This window comes from Pogona vitticeps, chromosome 3 (genome assembly GCF_051106095.1).
Source record: "Pogona vitticeps strain Pit_001003342236 chromosome 3, PviZW2.1, whole genome shotgun sequence".
Classification (NCBI taxonomy): Eukaryota; Metazoa; Chordata; class Lepidosauria; order Squamata; family Agamidae; genus Pogona; species Pogona vitticeps.
Window position 1 is genome coordinate 84980464 of NC_135785.1, and position 19323 is coordinate 84999786.

At 41.2% G+C, this 19323-nt stretch overlaps 1 protein-coding gene across 1 annotated transcript; it reads right to left on the minus strand.

The window, feature by feature from the left end:
* On the minus strand, nt 1–2442 carry LOC144583033 (E3 ubiquitin-protein ligase TRIM39-like). Its single transcript, XM_078391344.1, has one exon. The coding sequence runs from the start codon at nt 2352–2354 to the stop codon at nt 930–932; it is 1425 nt and encodes a 474-aa protein (XP_078247470.1). The 5' UTR covers nt 2355–2442; the 3' UTR covers nt 1–929.
* Nucleotides 2443–19323: the final 16881 nt, after the last annotated feature.

Sequence of the window (19323 nt, forward strand, 5' to 3'; positions counted from 1 at the left end):
TTTTTATTTAATTTATATATCTCCCTGGGAGCCTGTAACATATATAGAACAGTATCTATGAATGTGAAGGCACAAAGCAGCCACAGAAAAACAATTTGTTTAAAAACGTCTTCAGTGTAACATCTCCCAGCATACCAGAGCTGTGAAAATTTACATTTCGAGTTGGGATTCTGGGAGCTACAGTCCAAAAACTAGCTTTCCCAGGCTGTGCAACAAGCCGGCATCAATTGAAAGTACACACGGAAAGGACAGTCCTTCCAGCCTAGTCAGGACGAAAGTAGGCAGCAGCCAACTTCTGCCTGATTTATCACAGTGTGGACAAGAATATCTTCAGGTCCTGGGAGAAACACCATCAGAAGTGGCTTCTCTTCCCCTCTCCTTGGTTTTTCATGACACACTGGGAGGGAGGAAAGGGGCAAGGAGTCTGTACACTACACCTCTAATCATCCTTAGGCAGTAAAGACAATGGTGAGAGAGGAAAGGAGTTATAGTCCAACATCTGGAGGATTAGAACACAGTCACCTCTTCACTAGAGGATGTACTCTTAGGAGACCACTCAGCAAGGAAAATAATAATTTCTTTATAGTGAAACATAAAGTTTTACAAGTCCTATTCAAGGTTGAGCTGTGCCAGAGGAAGGTTACCTCTGGCTCTGAGGTCTGCTCTAGCCTATGGGAGATTCCAGTCTGGTCCCACAGAGGATCCAGGACACGATGCCTCTCTCATCAAGGGTGAAGTGCCAATGAATGTTGGAAAGAGGTATCAGGATAGGGCCCCACCCCTTCTGACATTATCTGGCTTGCTGGATTCTTCCCAGGGAGGAATCTACCTCCAAAACACACCAACGTCTGAGGGGGATGATGAAGAGAAAGTGGGCATAAGGCTGGTTGCTCAGCAAGTAGGCAAGATAAACAGAATTAGTTACAACCTCATTTACAGAGCCTTAGTTGTGAATTCTTCCATATCCAAAAGAAGGGGTAGAATCTCGCAAAATATGACTCGGTTAGCGTGAAAGTACAGAGCAAGGCTGCTGTATTGGCATCAAAAAACGCCAGCTCCCGAGCGCTGTAGTTCAGATACACCCGGATCCTTTGGGGTTCCCTGTTCAGAGACAGAGGAGGGTAATCTGGGGGGACAACAGCCCGGTACTGACCCTCCCACCTCCCAATGGCCCAAATTCCAGCTTTCGGACCAGGCTGGATATCTTTTTCCAGTTCCACATTATATTCCGACACACCCACAGCCCATGCGCCCTCCTTCTCCACATCAACGTCCCAGTAGCTTCTGCCAGAGTGTAACGATTTATGTCCCAGCACGCACTGCTGATGATGGAATTGCAGAGACCCTGCGGTCTGAGTCCGTGGCCCATCACTCAGTGTCAAACCTTTCTGGTCCTCAGATAGAGTGAGCTGAGAATTGGTGGTGATGGTATCCAGGGTCACATTTGCTTTTCTCACTGAATATGCAGATGCCAGGGCGACTCGGAATTTCTTCAAGAACTTCTGCAGAGCAGGATTGATATCTGAGAATTCCCAAACTTTCCATTTCAGTGAGGATGGGAAAACCAAAGGATTTTCAAACTTTCCTTTCTTACTCCTCTGCAAAATGCCTTTGACATCATGCAGAAGTTCATCATCTGGCAGGCGCAACTTCTCCTTCATCTCTTGGATTAAGCCATTCAGAGAAGCAAGTTCCTGGGAGAACTTGGCTACCCCCTCATCTCTCTTCTTCACAATCTCCTTCGAAGCCCAGTCCATCTGGGCTAGCAAAAACTCCTCTTGCTTGTCCAGGAATTGGCGCAGCTGTTGGAACTCAAACTTTGTCTTTTGCTTCTCACCCTCTGTTTTTTTAAGTAGGTCTTGGCTTTCCTTCTCTGCATTAGATTTATGCAGTAGAACCTCTTCTCTCTGCTTTCTTAGCCTTTCCAGGAATGTAGAAATGAGCTCCTTGTACTCTTGGGCAGCTTCCTCCACAGGAACCACATTGTGGTTTCGATGACCTTTGGATCGGTCGCATACCACGCAGATCGGGACTTGGTCGTCTTTGCAGAACAGTTTTGTGGGCTCCTCGTGCTTTCCGCAGATTTTCCTCGCTTTGGGATCCTGCTTCTTCACTTGGGTGTCAAGCTGCTTGGTGATCTCCACAAAGCTGGCCAGCTGCCTATTGGGTTTGAGTTTCTTTCCCCAGATTGCCTTTTGACAAAGAGGGCAGAGACCACTGGCAGGCAAAGGGGCCCAGGACTTCTCAATGCAAGCACGACAAAAGCTGTGCTCACAGTCCAAGATCACGGGATTTCTGAAAAGGTCTAAGCAAATGGGGCAGGTCACTTCTGCCTGAAGCCTCTCAAACGCCATGCTGTTTCTGTTGCTCGGAGTGCAAGAAACGAGGAAACAGGTGGTTATCCTGTAGTGCAGGGGGTCAGGAGATATAGCCCTAAGCTGAGCAGTCAGAAGCAGCGGGTGAACAATTCACCTGTCATCTCTTTTTCTGATGGGAGAGATGACAAACATTTTGTGCAGTTCAGGTGCTTTCCCCCTAAAAAATTCATGGAAGTGTTTTGTATTTCGTATACAAAGTATTTAGACTGTAAAAATGCAATTGCAATGCAAAATTGAAAGGTTTTTTTCCCAAGCAAAATTATTTTTCTGTGACTGCTGTTGCTGATTAACGCTTCCCCTATAATTCTTGTACAGAAATGGAAAATCTTTTAGAACAATGTGTTCAGATATCATTTTTCACTGAAGATGAGAAAATCTGCAGTTTTCATTGCATTCACAAAGTGACACCAAGCAAGGGAAGATCCCAGAAGCTGACTCCTTTTAGGCACTTCCCATCCAAACATAAAGCAATGGTCAGGGCTGTTTTTTGACATGTGTGAATGGCAGTGAGCACAAGAGAGTATCCTATAAACAATCTTGACTGCATCATTAGCAGTGTCAACATTCACACTCCTCTTTGCTATGGAAAGCTTGGCATTCCTTTTCCTGCTGGAAATGCAGGTATGATATTCTGCAGCAATACCAGACCATTTCCTGGCATTTTGAATCGTGAATATAGAAGAACAATATCCCAGATTCATGAACCAGAGGTTTTTTTAAAGAATTGAGTTATAAATACGGGGAGAACTACACCACATTCATTTGATAGTAACAACAATCATCACAGATTTTCCTCCATAGGTGCAAACTGGTATAAGGCACAAAGCTGGCCTGGTTAGATGAACACTTTGAGTAATTTTCTCTGTGTGTATTTTTAATATTTCAAATATGCTTAACATGCTTTTAGTATGCTTAAAGGCTAAGAAATGCTTTGTACTTTATATATTTTTATTTTTCACAACTTTAATATTTTAAGAGATGTATCCCCTATATTTTAGTTTTAAATTTGCCTCTTTTTTAGGCTATAAGTTCTTTTCATTTTGGATTTATGTTTAAGTATTTGTACCTACAGGTTTCGTCATAGCTGTATGATTTCGCATTTTTACAAGAACTGAAGTATTTTGGGCATATGAAACATAGAAGCAATGTAGATAAATAAGGCCTGTAGAATTCGACAAACTGATGTTGCCTGGAATTATTGCAACAATAAAAAAGACTTATACCTTGAAACTCAGATGATTTTTAATATAATTATTAATGACTGATTTCATTCTGGAGTTGACCTTTTGGGGGGTGGATAATGACAGCTATAACAAACACAGGTCTATACAATTTTGTATAGGGTTTAGACATCAGTTTACCTCATCTAAGATATACACATTTGATAGATCTATATGAACATTAAATCATACCTACATTCAGTCATCTCCTTTTTAAGCAAAGCAGCTTAGGCATTCTCCAGCACTATTAGATTAAGGAGGATGTTTCTAGCTGTCAGAGTCTATATCCTAGTGCTATCCTGTTATCAGTGGTAAGTAATAGTGATGCATTCAGGATTGCTCTGATGCTTTCAGTTGTCTGAGTAAAACTTTATGCAGAAGAGGGAGTTCTAGCACAAAGTGGACTTTAAACTGGAGTGTCCTTTTCTTATTTGCACAGTTTGGTTTTTTATTTTCTTATGTGCTAACTTCAAGTCCCTTTTTATTTGGATGCTTTACCATGCTAATTGCTTTGTCTTCTTCTGAATACATTAGTACCTCGGTTTACAAAATTAATACATTCTCCGGAACATTACGTAATGCGGAAATTTCGTAAGCTGAAATGCGGATTGCCGTAGCAACGGCGGTGGCACTACAAATCTCCAGGCACGGGAAACTTCCTTTGCAAACTAAAAGAAACTAGGAAAAAAACCATAAACTGAGGCATTATTTCGAACTGATTTCCATTTGTAAACCGGAAATTACGTAATGAGGTACTACTGTATGTGAAGGGAGGATAGTAAAAAAGAAGGAAAAAAGCAAAATCCTCAATATCTTCTTTCATGCTGATATGCTTAACACATGTGCTGCTTGTATTATAGTTTTCGTTTGCCTGCTTTCCCCTCACCCCCACCCCATGTCAGTTCAGATTGGTGTTTTGATTATTTTCTTTCCTACATACAAAAGGTAAGCATGAAACCAACAACATGCTCCTGACAACACACATACACACACACCATTGCTCCATAAAAAAGGATGATTGGGTAAGATGTAAGCCATTGCTAAAGTATCCCAGCAAAATAGCCACAGGCTATAATGCTTTCATCACTTCACTCGAATCGCAATTACTTAAATGTAAATGTTTGAAAAATCATTACTGTATTTTTCTGTGTATAAAATGACACTTTTTACTTAAATAGACAAAAAATTGAGGGTCATTTTATACATGCAAGGCAGCCACTTTCCCTGCTTTTTTGCAAAGCCAAAGGGTAAAGCAGCCATGAAAGGGCGGCACGCTCACACCCCTTTGGTCTGGAAGCAGCCATGAAAGGCCTTTAAGATCAAAGGGGTGCAAATGTGCCGCCCTTTCACGGCTGCATTACCCATTTCCTAAGCCCCGCGGGGCTTTGAAAGTGGGTAACGCAGCCGTGAAAACCCCTTTGATCCTGAAGCAGCCATGAAAGGGCTTCAGGACCAAAGGGGTGAGATCATGCAAATTTTCAAAATTGGTGGTTAGAAAAGGGGGTGTGTCGTCTTATACATTGGGTCATTTTATAAACAGAAAAATACGGTATCTACTTTCTGCTCACTTCCTCACACAATAGAGGCCTATTATTCAGCATTTACTGTGAGTTTGAAAATATTGCTGGAAACAATCTATGTGTATTCTTGCTGCATGCCATAAAATCAGAACCACCTTATAGATACTTTAATAGGGATTTCAAGGTAACTGAGATATTTAAGGAGGAGGATGAAAGGGTAGCATGATAAATAGGACATAGATTGTATCTAAGGCCTCCACCCCTGCTGACTGAGGAAATTTTTATATGCACATGTATGGTCTCCGTGATACCTCTCTCAAACAATGTATCTCCTCAGTTTAAAATGAGTACATCTTGGTCATCAAATGAGTGTCTTTTGTCTTTCAAATGAAGGAACACTGCTGATTGTGGTCCTGAGCCATTGCCCCTCCTGTGATAGGCTTTTCTCCTGTTTAGCGGCTGTTTGGTTTCTCCAATGTAGAGCTATGAATATTCCTCTTTGCATTGGACCGCATACACTATCCTGTTCTGTTTTGGTGCCTGGTCTTTTGGTGGACAAGTCTCTGCCTTAGTGTGTTTGTGAGTTTGAAGTGCATGGGTATGTGGTGTTTACCAAAAATCATTTTCAGCTTTTCAGACACACCCGCCATGTAAGGAATGACCAGGTTCTTCTGTCGGCTCTGGGTCTCAGACTGTTCCATTGTTCTTCTGGGTCAGGGCATTGCCTTATTAAAGGCCCATTTTGGATATCCATGGGCCTCAAAGGCTGTCCTCAGAGGTCCATCTTCCTTTTTCCTGGCTTCTGTGGAGATGGGGGTGTTTCTTGCTCTCTGGTTTAGCATCTTGATGACCCTAGTTTATGTTCCAATGAGTGATGAGAGTCAAATTGCAGGTCTTGACCAGTGTGTGTGTGTGTGTGTGTGTGAGGGGATTTCTGTAGATTTCTTTTCCTAAACTGCCATTGGATCCTATGATGACTTTCATCCCTCTCCAGAAGGATTAGGGGCACACACACATAAGAAACATTGCTGTTCATGACAGTCAAAGACCCATAACAATGGGTGGAGGACTGCAGAAATGGGATGATCCCTCAGCCCCCCATCCTTTGTCCATTTAATGAGCCTATTCAGACCAGGGGGGAGTGAAACCAGCGGAGGATATATCAGGGATCTCCTACCGACTCTCCTCAGATGGAAGAAGCTACTTGGACGAATAGTGAAACGTTTCAGCCTAACAATAAAGAAGTCCAGTTGTCACTACTCAACTTCCACACAGCTGATATGGTATTAATGTGTTGGTTTGTAACAGTGTTCTGTGTCTAGTCACACTGGCCATGTGACCACGGAAACTGTCTACGGACAAACGCTGGCTCTATGGCTTGGAAACGGGGATGAGCACCGCCCCCTAGAGTTGGACACAACTGGACAAAATGTCAAGGAACCTTTATCTTTACTTATCATTTTAAAAAGTATAAAAATAAAAAGCAAGGACAAATTATTTGCTTTCTAGCATGCAAACAATTGTATGAGCAAAGGAATACAGGTCTTGTCATTAGCTCCTTAATGTACAGCATCATGAGGAAATTACTTGCCTAATAAAAGTTATTCAATTTAACATCTTTAAACTTTTTTTTAGAAATTAAGCATGTGTGATGTTGAAGACATGAAGATAAAGAATGGGAATGAGCTTACCCGCCCATCCCTGCTTCTCTGTTACATTTTTGTCACGTGTTCCCACATTCCTTCCTTCCTTTCTTCATCTCATGCACATGTGTGTATTTATTTGTAACCATTCTTCATCTTTGAGGAGTTCTAGGTTGCTCACAGCAAGTAAATCAACCACTTTTAAAATCCCTCCATTTTATAACAAGTAATGTAGCTGAAGATACACTCAAGGCAATGAATTTTATTTTAGAAGTATTATAAGTAAAAGAAAATAGAAATAATTTTTAAAAAAAGACAAAAACATGGTGGCACCTTGAAGACTAGCTTACTTTTTAAAATGTGAGCTTTTGTGAACAAGTCCACTTCATCAGACTCCACGAAAGCCCACATTAAAAAAATATAAATGTGCCAACATGTTTTGGTCTTTTTTAATTTTTTACTTCTAATTTCTTCTTTCACCTCTAATGTTTGCACAGACTAACATAGCTACCCCGCCTACAACTACAATTTTAAAAGCAGGGACTAATGAAAATAGCATTTTAAAATTAGATAGGAAAGGCCTTGCAAAAACAGAAAAGTTTACAAAACAGTATTAGAGTGGAAAGTGATTAGGTTTTCCCAGGAAGGGAAGCCTAAGTGCTGCAAATGAAAAGTCCCTTTCTCTAGTCCCAACTAGATGTCCCTCACACGAAAGTTTCTAAAGATTATCACAAAATGTATTCTCGAAAGCTTTCACGGCCAGGATCTGATGGTTGCTGTGGGTTTTCCAGGCTGTTTGGCCGTGTTCTTAAGGTTTTTCTTCCTAACGTTTCACCAGTCTCTGTGGCCGGCATCTTCAGAGGACAGGAGTCAAAACTCCAGAGCACAGACAGAGTTGTATTCCCAAGTTGATATATATCTATCTCAATATTATATGCAGTTGCTCCAGTGGATATATAGTAGATAATTTTCCCAAGCAAGCAGCCATTTTCCAAAGTGGTTAGTTTGGACAATTCTAGTTCAACTGTTGCTGGTTGAGAAAAAGTGGAGATGCTGTCTTATGCGACTTTCTGTGAAAAGGTGTGAGAGAGAGATGATGAGAGGAGACTCTTGGTGTTGGCATCTCCTGCTTCTAAAACAGATATTTTGTACTGGATAATGTTTCTTAAATGATTCACTCCCCAGAAAATAGATGGATTTATGTGAGCTGTTCTTGATACACACAAAAATGCAGCAGGGCTAATCTTCTTAAACTATATATTCCTAGTTCTCCCTTCATGGTTGTGGCACAGTTGGAGGTTGGATTGCATAAAGATGTAAAATGTTCATTTTTTGGACTGCAACTCCTAGAACTAGTGGGAATTGAAGTCCATGCTCACTACAGCAATCAGAGTTGTATTCCAAACCTGCGCTCCACGATCTCCTATCTCTGTGGCCTTCTGAATCCAATCTGTGTAGGCTTGATAACATACATGGATCTTATGGGGATCTTACAGGAGACTTGTAATCATGTGGAACTAATAAATAACATAGATGAACTTTTATATTTTGGTATCAGACTCTGCACTAATTATGCAGAGCACAAACTCTGAATTGGCAATGCTATGCCTTCTGAATCATCATAGTTACATCTTAAAGACCCTGTCAAGCAACATTTTTAAAATTTTTCAAGGGTTTATAACCCTCTGTCAAAAAGCAAGCTGTTTCAAGAGTGTTAAGTCAATGTTTTGACCTGGGTTGCTGTTGGTGTTTGGTGGGTCTTTGACATGCATTGCCTTTCCCTGCTATCCAGATTCCTAAGTCAGAATCCTCATCTGTAGGCAACCATCAACTTCCTCTTCCTTTGGAAATGCTGAAATGGAATAATTGGTTAAGCATTGACCCAGCCACATATAATTTTATATCCCACTTGCAATATCAGCTGTTAGTTCAGCACACTTCTTTCAGCCAGTTATGCACTAACTCACCCAAAGGAAGATTTGTTAGTGGTTAAAGGCTAGCTTAACTAGAGGTGCATGAGCATTGCCTCAACCATACGTGTAAGCAGCCTTCCAGTACAGCTGGAAGAGACAGAAACTGGTAGGAGCAGCTGCACTGGCACTAGTGAGATCTCCTGAGAGCCCATGTTATGGGCAACTGCTTGGTAATGCCAGCCCTACTGGCAGGTGTAGTTCTGATAGCTAGGATTATTGCTGTGCAAGAATGCAGCAATACATATTGTACAACCACAATTCATCCTTCCATAAGGCAACTGAAAAACGGAGGGATGTGGAACAAAAAAATTTAACTTTGAACCTGGACCTCGGATCAGCACCAAATTTAGCACAAATGTAGCACTTGTTGAAAAATAGCCACAATTGCTTTGTGTTTGGGTGAGAATTGAGTAACTGGTGAAAAAAGGAGTCTGATTCTAGTGGCGTCACCTTCTGAATGGCAGAGGGCAGAAGAGGGTCTCCATCTTGACTGCTGCCATTGGTGTTGTCAACATTCAGGCTGTCCTTTGCTATATAAAGCCTGGCATGCTTTTTCCTGCTGGCAACGTGGGCAAAATATTGTGCAGCAATTTCAGGCCATTTCCTGGCTTGTTGAATCACGAGTAGAGAAGCGCAATATCCCATATTCATAAATCTGAAGTTTTCTTAAGGACTGTTTTTTTTCGTCTTCTTGTAAACCTCTTAGAATAGTGTTTCACTATATATATAGCAAAATGTCTGCTCTTGATATCTGCCAAACTTGGTGGGTTTTGGACAAAAGGCTTTGAAGTTATGTTTTTTTTTAAAGTGACCCTTTTTATCCTGCACAGAACCATGCGACCTGGAACTTCAATCAATTTAAAACAGATAAAATACGACCAAAATAAGACCAAACCTGCACACCTGTAGCAATACAGAAGCACAGTATCCCACATTTATGGAGGATGGATTCATCCGTGGCTGCTAGTCAGAATGGCAGTATAGTATATTATTTTCAACACAGTATTAAAGATGGAATGCTATGTATTAGTTGCTAGAAGACATGAGATGGTATGTGTACTTGTACTCATGTCTTGCTTATGGACTTCCCAGAGGCAGCTGACTGGCCATTGGGTGAACATAGGGTTGCGAGATACATGGGTACCAAAAGGAGGACATAGAAAGACAAAAAAGAGGACAAAGGAGGACATATTAAATGTTTCATTTGAATAGTTCCGGATTAAACCTGCAATCAATACAATTTTATTACAATAGCTGCCAATAAATGTCTCTTAGTGAACTGACCAAGAAACAGTCATGTTAAAAAATAAAAATAAGTTCAATGGAGGCTTTTTAACAAAATACCAAAAAACATTATTTAAACAACCAATTGTACCCAAACCCACCCCGGTCCGGCTGCGGGATCCCCCGGCCACTCACACTCTGCACAGGATCAGAGGCAACTTTGCTAACCTGGATGCCCAAACAAGGCTCCAGCTCAGGCAGGGGGAAAGTGGCGTCGGGCAAAACCGAACAAGGCTGCCTCCCCTCCCCAGAGGGTCATAAGTTTGAGGTTGGGGAGTGTGGGAGTTGGAGTCCCTGAAAGGGACTTTGAACACACACAGTCCAGGCGCTTGCCTTCCCATCAATGTGCTCGGGCGCTGCTTGCTGCTGCCTGGCTCGGCGGGTGGTGCTCCACTTGCGCTGCCTTTCTGGGCTCCATGAGGTCTCGGTGGGCATGGCAGATCACGGAGCAGCTGCCGCTGTGGCAGGAGGGGGCGAGGGAAAGATAGGGGGAGGGGAGGTCCTTCCACCTCTCCCCCTCCCATCCAAAATTATAACATAAAATATACAAAAGCCTGACATTTTAAAGGTTTTTATCTTTACCTGCCTGACGGAGAACATTAGGCTAAAAAGGAGGACATGTCCTCCTTTTGCCTGACATCTGGCGACCCTAGGTGAACAGCATGTTTGGTACTAGATGAGTACTTAGATCCATCATAGCTCTTATTATGTTCTTAAAGTCAGGAAGCACCCAACTGTCCTTTGTGCTTTGAAGCGTTCATGTTGTTCTGTTTTAGCTTGATACTTAGTGGAATGTATTGAAACACATGCCTCAAAAGAGGTGTGATGAGCGTGTTTGAGGAATGTGAATGTGGGCTGTATTAAAAGAGGTATTTGGGAAGGCCTGGTGCTCGACAAGGAAGCTCCATGTCTGGGCAAACTACCAACATCTAAGATATTTTAATTACTTCCGTCAAAAGGCTCACGTTGTTCCTGCAAACCTTTGTTTACTTCCTGCCAACTCTTAGTGTAAATATTCCTGAGGTCTTTCATCTTACTGGCACAAAATCAGAAGAGGAGAGCTAATAATTCCTAGAATTCTGCAATTCTACATATCATGTAATTTCATCAGAAACACTCATTTTATGTAGATCAAGGAAATGAAGATATTCATCCTCAGAATGCTGCTCTACTTTTTAAAAATAGAGCTGCTCTCTCTCTCTCTCTCTCTCTCTCTCTCTCTCTCTCTCTCTCTTTCAATTCTCATTTTGGGAAATAAATAAACCTTCCAAAATATAGGAAATACTAAGGTCGGCCAAGAAAGTCAGCAATACAGCATTTCTAAGATCCTGGAAATAGAATTTTCTAGTTTAGCCTTTCCCAGGTTTGTACCTTCTAAATTTGCTAGGACTCCTATCATCCAGAGGACATTAAGTTGGAGGAAAGTTGTTCTAGCCAATGTATCACGGCAATTTCTCCATGGGTGAATCCATGTTATTTCCTTGCATTTAGGACACAGGCCATTTCATCTAATGCATATTCCCATGTGCTTCAAATTTTCTTCCCTTTCAACATTCCAAATTCTGGTTACCAAAACCTTTCCTGAAATATATGCAATCATGAGTGTATGATAGGACCCCCATATTTGCGGGAAGTTGGTTCCAACCACCCCCCCGCGGATGCTGAAAAACACGGATTATAGAGATTGCTATATGTAGCACCTTCTCTAGTGGCCAGTTCTGGTAACTTCATCTTTAAAATATATATAGGATTTTGTTTTAACATTTTAAATATTTTCAGACCGTGGATAAGTGAATCAGCGGATACTGATTCTATGGATAGGTGAATCCTACTGCAATGCCTAAAGCACGGACTGACAACTTGCAGCCTTGGGGGAACAGCAGCTCTCCCTCAGCCCAGTTTTTCCTGCAAATAAAGAGAAAGACAGAGAGAATAGCAGCTTCTTGGAGCAATGCACCATTTAAATAGGTCTCCACTCCCCCTGCACCATTTAACGCTCCCAAAAACTCTTTTTTTCATCATCAGATAGGCTTTTAGCCAGTTCCTGTATCATTTGTTGTTGAGTGCAGGAGAAAGAACTTTTGATGTGTATTAGCAGTCTGTGTGCTCTCACTCCCCAGAGGGTTGCAAAGGCTGCAGATTGTCCCACGGACCCACCAAAGTTGCCAGTAAACTGTTGTAGGTGGCACAGAACAGTGAGCACATAATTAGTAGAGGGCATGCGTGTATACAGCTGCGCACATCAGAGTTATTTCCTACATCTATTTTGAGTCTTCAGCATTCAAAAAAAGACAGGAAGAGTCAGGAGGGGGGTTGTCATTCTATGTGACAGGGCAGTGGTTCCCAAACATTTTGTACTCACATTTCCCTTGATATACTAACCACTGGGAGCATCTCTCTTTGCTTGGAGGGGCTATCAGAGGTTTCACTGCCACCAGGGATGGGATTTTGTCACCCCTCTCCAGCCGCCCCATCTCCTTCCCCCCCCCTCGAATATCCCTGAGGACTCACCTCCTTCCAGATCTTGATGTGGGAAACTTATGAGGCCATCTGGCAAGTGCCTCCACCAGGGACCATAGAGATGGGACAAGGAGAGGCAGGCACACAGCCTTCACTTCTGGCTCCTGTTTCACATAGAGCTACAAACAGCTCCTCTACAGCCTGAATAGCTCTATGTTCCATCCCTTTTCCCATGGTACCCCTGACTCAGGTCCTGGGGGCCCCATGGAGCTGCGGTGATAGGGGGGAAATGCATATTGATGAATTGTTCAAAGATTTACCCAATGTGTGGTCTATGACACTGTCAAAGAGAATGTGCACTTTCAAGCTTCCTGTCCCCTAGCAGAAACCTCAAGAATTAGAAGCTTTTTCTTTATTTAGTTATTCTCGGGTAAAGGAGCACAAGTAAAAATGTGCTTTATTTGGAAATTTTGCAGTGTTTAATCAATGGGGGGGGGGAATGAAATGCATAAAACAACTGTTCCCCTCGCCAAACATCAGGGTCAAGAATGTTAGTGGAGTAATGAGAAATGCAATTTGCACTTTATTATACAATGACACAAGGAGTTTGTGTCTAGATGCAATGAAGATGTTTGGATTTCAGCATGCATGCACAGGAATCTGTGACTGGCATGCTTAGAATTAAACAGGTATGATTTGTTCTTAAGCAGTTAGTACAAAGCAAGCATTACTCAAGCATCTTTGTGGCACTACTTACATATATCCCAAAGGGTTTTCTCCCTGCCACAAGGAATTCTGTTGAGAGTAAGGATGTAGCCATCATGTGTTAATATTTCATATTCTTCTGCTTAGCAGCCTCTGTGGCAGGTGATCGCACTTTGTTGAGAGATGTGCCTGTTAAAGTCCATCATACTCTTATTTCACTTGAAAATCAATGCTTAATTATCTCAATATATTTAGCCAGATTTATCAATGGTGACTTGTTAACAGAGCCTTGAGGAATAGCAAAGGGGATTTTCCCTAAATTTAGAAAGTTGAATGTGATGGGAAGTGGAAAAATCAGTATCTTTATGTTGTGATCCCATGGCCTCTGGCAGTGGAAACTGGTCACTCCAGCCTGAGAGATAAATTTGTACCAGATTGTGGTACACACTTTAAGGAATGTGTTAAAGACACCGAAGCTGTTTGGGGAATACACCTTGGATAGCTCCTGTACACTTCAGACTAAAACCCAGAGCATATTCAACCCTGCAGAATCTGAGTTACTAACTTTCCTAAAAACTTAGCTAAAAACTTGGCTATTTAAACAGGCCTTCCCTCCAGTCAATTAAGTGATTTCTATCCTTAGTTTTTTTTTTCTTTTTCCTTATGGTAGGCCATCTTGGCAATCTTGGTAGGTAATTAATTACTCAAAATGTAGTTATAATTGTAAACAACTGAAAATTTTTATGATTTTATATATGTACATAATCCCATGTTTTAATTGTAAGCCGCCCCGAGTAGACATTGTCTAGAGGGGCGGGGTAAAAATCCAATAAATAAATAAAATAAATAAATAAATAAATAGGACCGTGGACAGAGAAATTGGTTTGGAAGGGCAGATCTTGTTTTGGACCCCCACCCCACTCAGTATCAAAACCTATTATTGCCACAAGGAGTGCTCTCTAATTATGTCATCGTTTAATCCTTAAGGTTTTTCCCCCAGACAGAACCCCAACTCTATAAACAACTTGGATCTTGCTTTGGGTACGCTTCTTACGTTCAAGGATGTTGATGAATGAGTACTGTATATTCTGCAGAATCAACTGGATGTGTGAATCGAAGAGAAAGAAACAATGTCAAATACTCTAAAACATCTGGAATTATACATCACCATCACTTCTATTTAAATAACACAAAGAAAGACATGGTCAAGTGTTTCTGAAAGTCATATTTATGTGAATTTGAGTCATCCTTACAATGGGTTGCATTATGTGAGAAACTGAAGGAGATCTTATTCCCCAGAAATGCGATTATCGAGAACTGCAGGCAACCAATGTTTCTGTTTTTCTTCCATTGTTCCTTGCTTGCTGGCAAAAGTCAGTCACTTTGAGCCAGAAAGATGCCAGTCCAAGCTAGATAGGAACTGGAATGTATATTCTGAAAGGTCCAAACACAGACTAAATTTTTTAGGCTGAAATCCTGCTGTGCACTTATGCAGAAGGCAAAACCTTTGGAAGCAAACTGCTGTTAAGTTTCTGTTAAGTTTCCTTGTTGCATACTAAGCTGTGTGACACAGCATGCAATGGATAATACCTACAGAGATTTCATAACTCATGTCAATTTTGCCCCTAAAAATAATGGTAAAGGTAAAGGTTCCCCTTGACAATTTTTGTCCAATCATGTTCGACTCTAGGGGGCGGTGCTCATCCCAGTTTCCAAGCCATAGAGCCAGCGTTTTGTCCAAAGACAATCTTCCGTGGTCACATGGCCAGTGCGACTTGGACACGGAACGCTGTTACTTTCCCACCGAGGTGGTCCCTATTTATCTACTTGCATTTGCATGCTTTCGAACCGCTAGGTTGGCGGGAGCTAGGACAAGCGACGGGAGCTCACTCCGTCGCATGGATTTGATCTTTCGGCTGTTGGTCTTCTGACCCTGCAGCACAGGCTTCTGCGGTTTAGCCCACAGGGCCACCACGATGTCTGCTTATTTGTCCAACAAGATTTCAGGCATTGTCTGTGCCTTTGTCCTGGATGTTCCTATGGGCCGTATTTGGATCACTTCTACATTTTCTATTCACATGACATGCAGCTAACATTGATACATTGGCCCAGGCAATTAGTTTATTTCCTCTCACTGGGAGGCTTGTTTTAAAATGTACTGATTATGTATTACCCCATTCCTTGTTGTTTCAGTGTGTGTGAATGTTGCTCGGAAAGGGAATGAGTGAGTAAAGGAGGAAAGGGAATGGGGGGAACAGAGAAGACTCACTTTGATTTATTGCAATATAAATATGTAGTATTTTTTAAAGGGGGGGCTGATTGCCCCAAGAGAAAATGAATTAAAAGAAACTTGAAGAGCAGGAAATGAAATGATGTCAACTCTCCCACCAATAGATATACCACATGACCATTGGAGAAATGTATTGGAATAAGAGAGGGATGAAAAGAATATAACTGGGGTTCTTTTCTTATGTATGATTGAGCGCTCAGACTAAAATAGCACTCTAAAGATGAGTATCTATGCTTTTCAGAAGTGACATTTCCCCGTCCTTGTTTCATTTATTTACAAGTTTCTAAAAGTATCTGCAAGGTCGTTAAATTTAGTGCCCAAACACGGTCCATGGGCAGTAGAAGTGAAGATGGTGCTTCTCCACACATCTGTGGCATTGTTGGGTATTATGATGGTATTGCCGGAGTAAATGTGGGGGCAGAGCTTGCATCTGACTTTGTAGCAGAATGTAATCCCCATTGTTGTATCCATGTTGTGTAACTCATTGTGTGTCAATATTATTTGTTTTTCTTTTGTGTTTCTCATATTCTTTTGTAAGCATTCTTTGTTTTAATCATCTATAATGAATATGTTTGTGAATGGGTTGGAATTAGCTTTCCTTCCATAGCAGTTCAGGGCAGACAGTTTATGTTTTTAGAGTCACATGATTAATTTCTTTGTTTCACTTGTTCTCCTTGCCATTTCGCAAGCCCCCACATATGTGGCAAGGGAAACTCTTGCAACTCCCACGAAGGGAGGAGGAAACTGTCCAAGATTATTCATTTATTTATTTATTTAACTTATATGCCGCCCACACTACCCAAAGGTCCCTCAGCGGCTTACAACAATTAAAATACAGTAAAAAAGATAAAACAATTATGGTAAAATACAATTAAAATATTGTATATTTAATTGGAATATTGTATATTCCAATTGCCACAGCTTCCATCCCTGTGGCAATTGGAACACTCTCATCACATCCTAACCTGTGGGAGAAGCAGCCATGGTGCCAAGGGCTTTAAATGGCATACACGCTTCTCCCTCTTGTTGTATCTTTCACCCACGTAAGTTCCGAAGAGGGCAAAAACATGACAAGCTTTGAGATGCAAAGGTTTCAGAAGACACAGAGGAGAATCAAAGGGGTTGGCAGAGGCACCCAGTATCAGAAAGCATTCAGAAAGGGTATCACGTGTGGGGAAAGAGTGATTGCCAGGGCCACCCCGTCCATAGAATGTGCCATCCATGTACATTTCTGTGGAACACAACTCTCTGCACATGGTCAATGTATTTCTATATTGATCACCTAGTATATATTTGGGAGATGTTGCGCCCATCAGAGTTTTGGCTGGAAGATGAACGTGTCATTCATGGCATATCCTCAGTGATGAACGTTGCCTTAAAGCCACATCTGATCACTATGGAAGACCTTCTGATGCCACTTGTTCTCTCTTTTATTTTAAAGATACAGCAAAGATTAGTCTCTCACACACAGAAAAATTACTGAAATTTCTGGGCTCCTTTGCTTATGCTTTCCTTTGGACTGTGTTTTTCAGCAAACCTGGCCAAGAAGAAGGTGGAAAAGAAATAATCTCAACAGGGGGTTCAGCAAGCATGATTTATTTCATTACTGCACAACCATAAAAGGAAGAAGCTTCATCTGTTTTATTGATGCCTATCATACAGTGAGTGATGGACACAACTGACCCCTTTATGGAAAGAGTGGGTGCCTCACTGCCTTGGGAGTTGTCTTCATTTGCAGGAGGACAAAGGCAGCTCTAAAAGGTTCCCTTTTGATGGTATCAAAGTTATTTAAAAACATGCTTGGACATTCGCTGACAATTATATCATGTTCATTTTTGAAGAGAGTTTTCAGTATCAGAAACAGCCAATTCAACCGAAATCTAAGGAGCAAATCCCATCTCTCATTAAAACATTAACAAAATCCTTAGCCATTTGGAAGGGCTCTATATACATCCTAACATACTTTTCTGAGCAACCTACCAACAACTCAGCCTGATGTAGTGCTGTGACACTAATGGGAGCAGGATACAAACTGAATAAATAAATAAATAAATAAATAAATAAATAAATAAATAAATAAATAAATAAATAAATAAATAAATAAATAAATAAATAAATAAATAAATAAATAAATAGGTTGATCACAAGAGCATCTTATAAGATTTAAACACCTCACAATTTTCCTGGCAGAGTCCTCCAATGATAGCTTATGGACAATATAAGTTAGAGAACGTTGTTCTCCTGGCCATTTATAACAATGTCCCCTGTAATCAATTTACCTTTTTGGAGTTTCTTCTGAGTGTTTCCACTATTGGAATGGGTGGAGTACTTACTGTCCACTGAACCCTCAAGGCCTTCTCCCCACTTGGCCAACAGCTGACATACATACTTCCTTTGCCTGACTGAAACTCATTTTTTTCAAGGGTCAATGGCAGAAAGGGAGTGGACTCCAAGAAGCAACAGAGTGGTTAGAGAGAGCAGCAAGATGGATCACAGAGCTGCACTGGGAGAGTAGGTTTGAATTGCATTGGTTGAAGAAAGCAGTGAGGAGGGTGGCTGTAAGAAATAGTGGAAAAATGAATGCAGCAATCCAAGGAACAGCACAGGCAAATATGAAGACAGCTGGGTTACATGGGGAGACTGAAGGTAGGAACAACGTGTGGGATAGACAGAATGACAGGAGTGAGAGAGAAGAGTAAGTGCATCAGAAGGCCAATGGAGTAGAGGGAGGGTCACAGAGGTTGGAGGAACCTCTCTCTCCACATACGCTGAAAGAATGTTCTGGATCTTGAAGAATAGTTTAGAGTATGTTACACGAGTGCCTACCACTTTATGAAACGTAATAGTTAGCTCAGGTGCTGTTGCTTTATTGGCTAAAACAAGCACCTATGAAGCCAGAAAAAAAATGTGGCTCTAACTTTGAGTGTCTGCATTTTCCATGTAAAACAATGGCTCACTGTTGCTTTTCCTATTCCCATTCTTATTCAAATCTACTCTACCAAGAAGCTCATGCTGACCACCCCAGTTCCTCTTTCCATTCAGAATCAGAAATTCCTTTTGCTTCAAATTGCATCAAATGCTACAAACATTTTCTGAGTTCTGTTTTGCAAAGAAATTAGCCCTGGGAGACTGTAAGCAATGTTTTTTCAGACATGACTATACGAATGAGAAAAACATTGCATGTGAAGAGGTTCTTTATTCAAAATTTATGGATATTTCCATTTGATGGGTATGTGTATGCAAATACATGTGCATACCCTTTGCTATACAATTATAACCCTTTGGTATACAAAGGACATACCAATAAAGATGATTGCTTGGAGGTTTCTGGATTTTCATTTTTCTCCTGCATTTGTAATTATATGCTCCACGTTTATTGTCCACCCTTGCAGTGTTGTTGTTTTTGCCATTCTGCTATCAATTCAGTAGGAAACGAAATATTCATTAAACCCTTTTCATTCATTATAACACCCAAGTTATACTGAATATCTGTTTGAAATTATATAGGTTTCTTATCTCTCTGATAGTAAAAGCAAAACCTCATGGTGCAGTGGTTAAACTGCTGTACTGCAGCCCAAACTGTACTCACGACCTGGGATTCAACCCCAGAGAGCCGGCTCAAGGTTGACTCAGCCTTCCATCCTTCCGAGGTCGGTAAAATGAGTACCCAGCTTGCGGGGGGGGGGGCAATGTGTAGCCTGCATAATTAACTTGTAAACCGCCCAGAGAGTGCTTGAAGCACTATGGGGCAATATATAAGCTGCACACTTTGCTTTGCTTTGCTTTTGATAGTTATAATTTTCATATACATTTCACCCTTTCCCCACACCTTTTCAGATAAAAGGCTAGT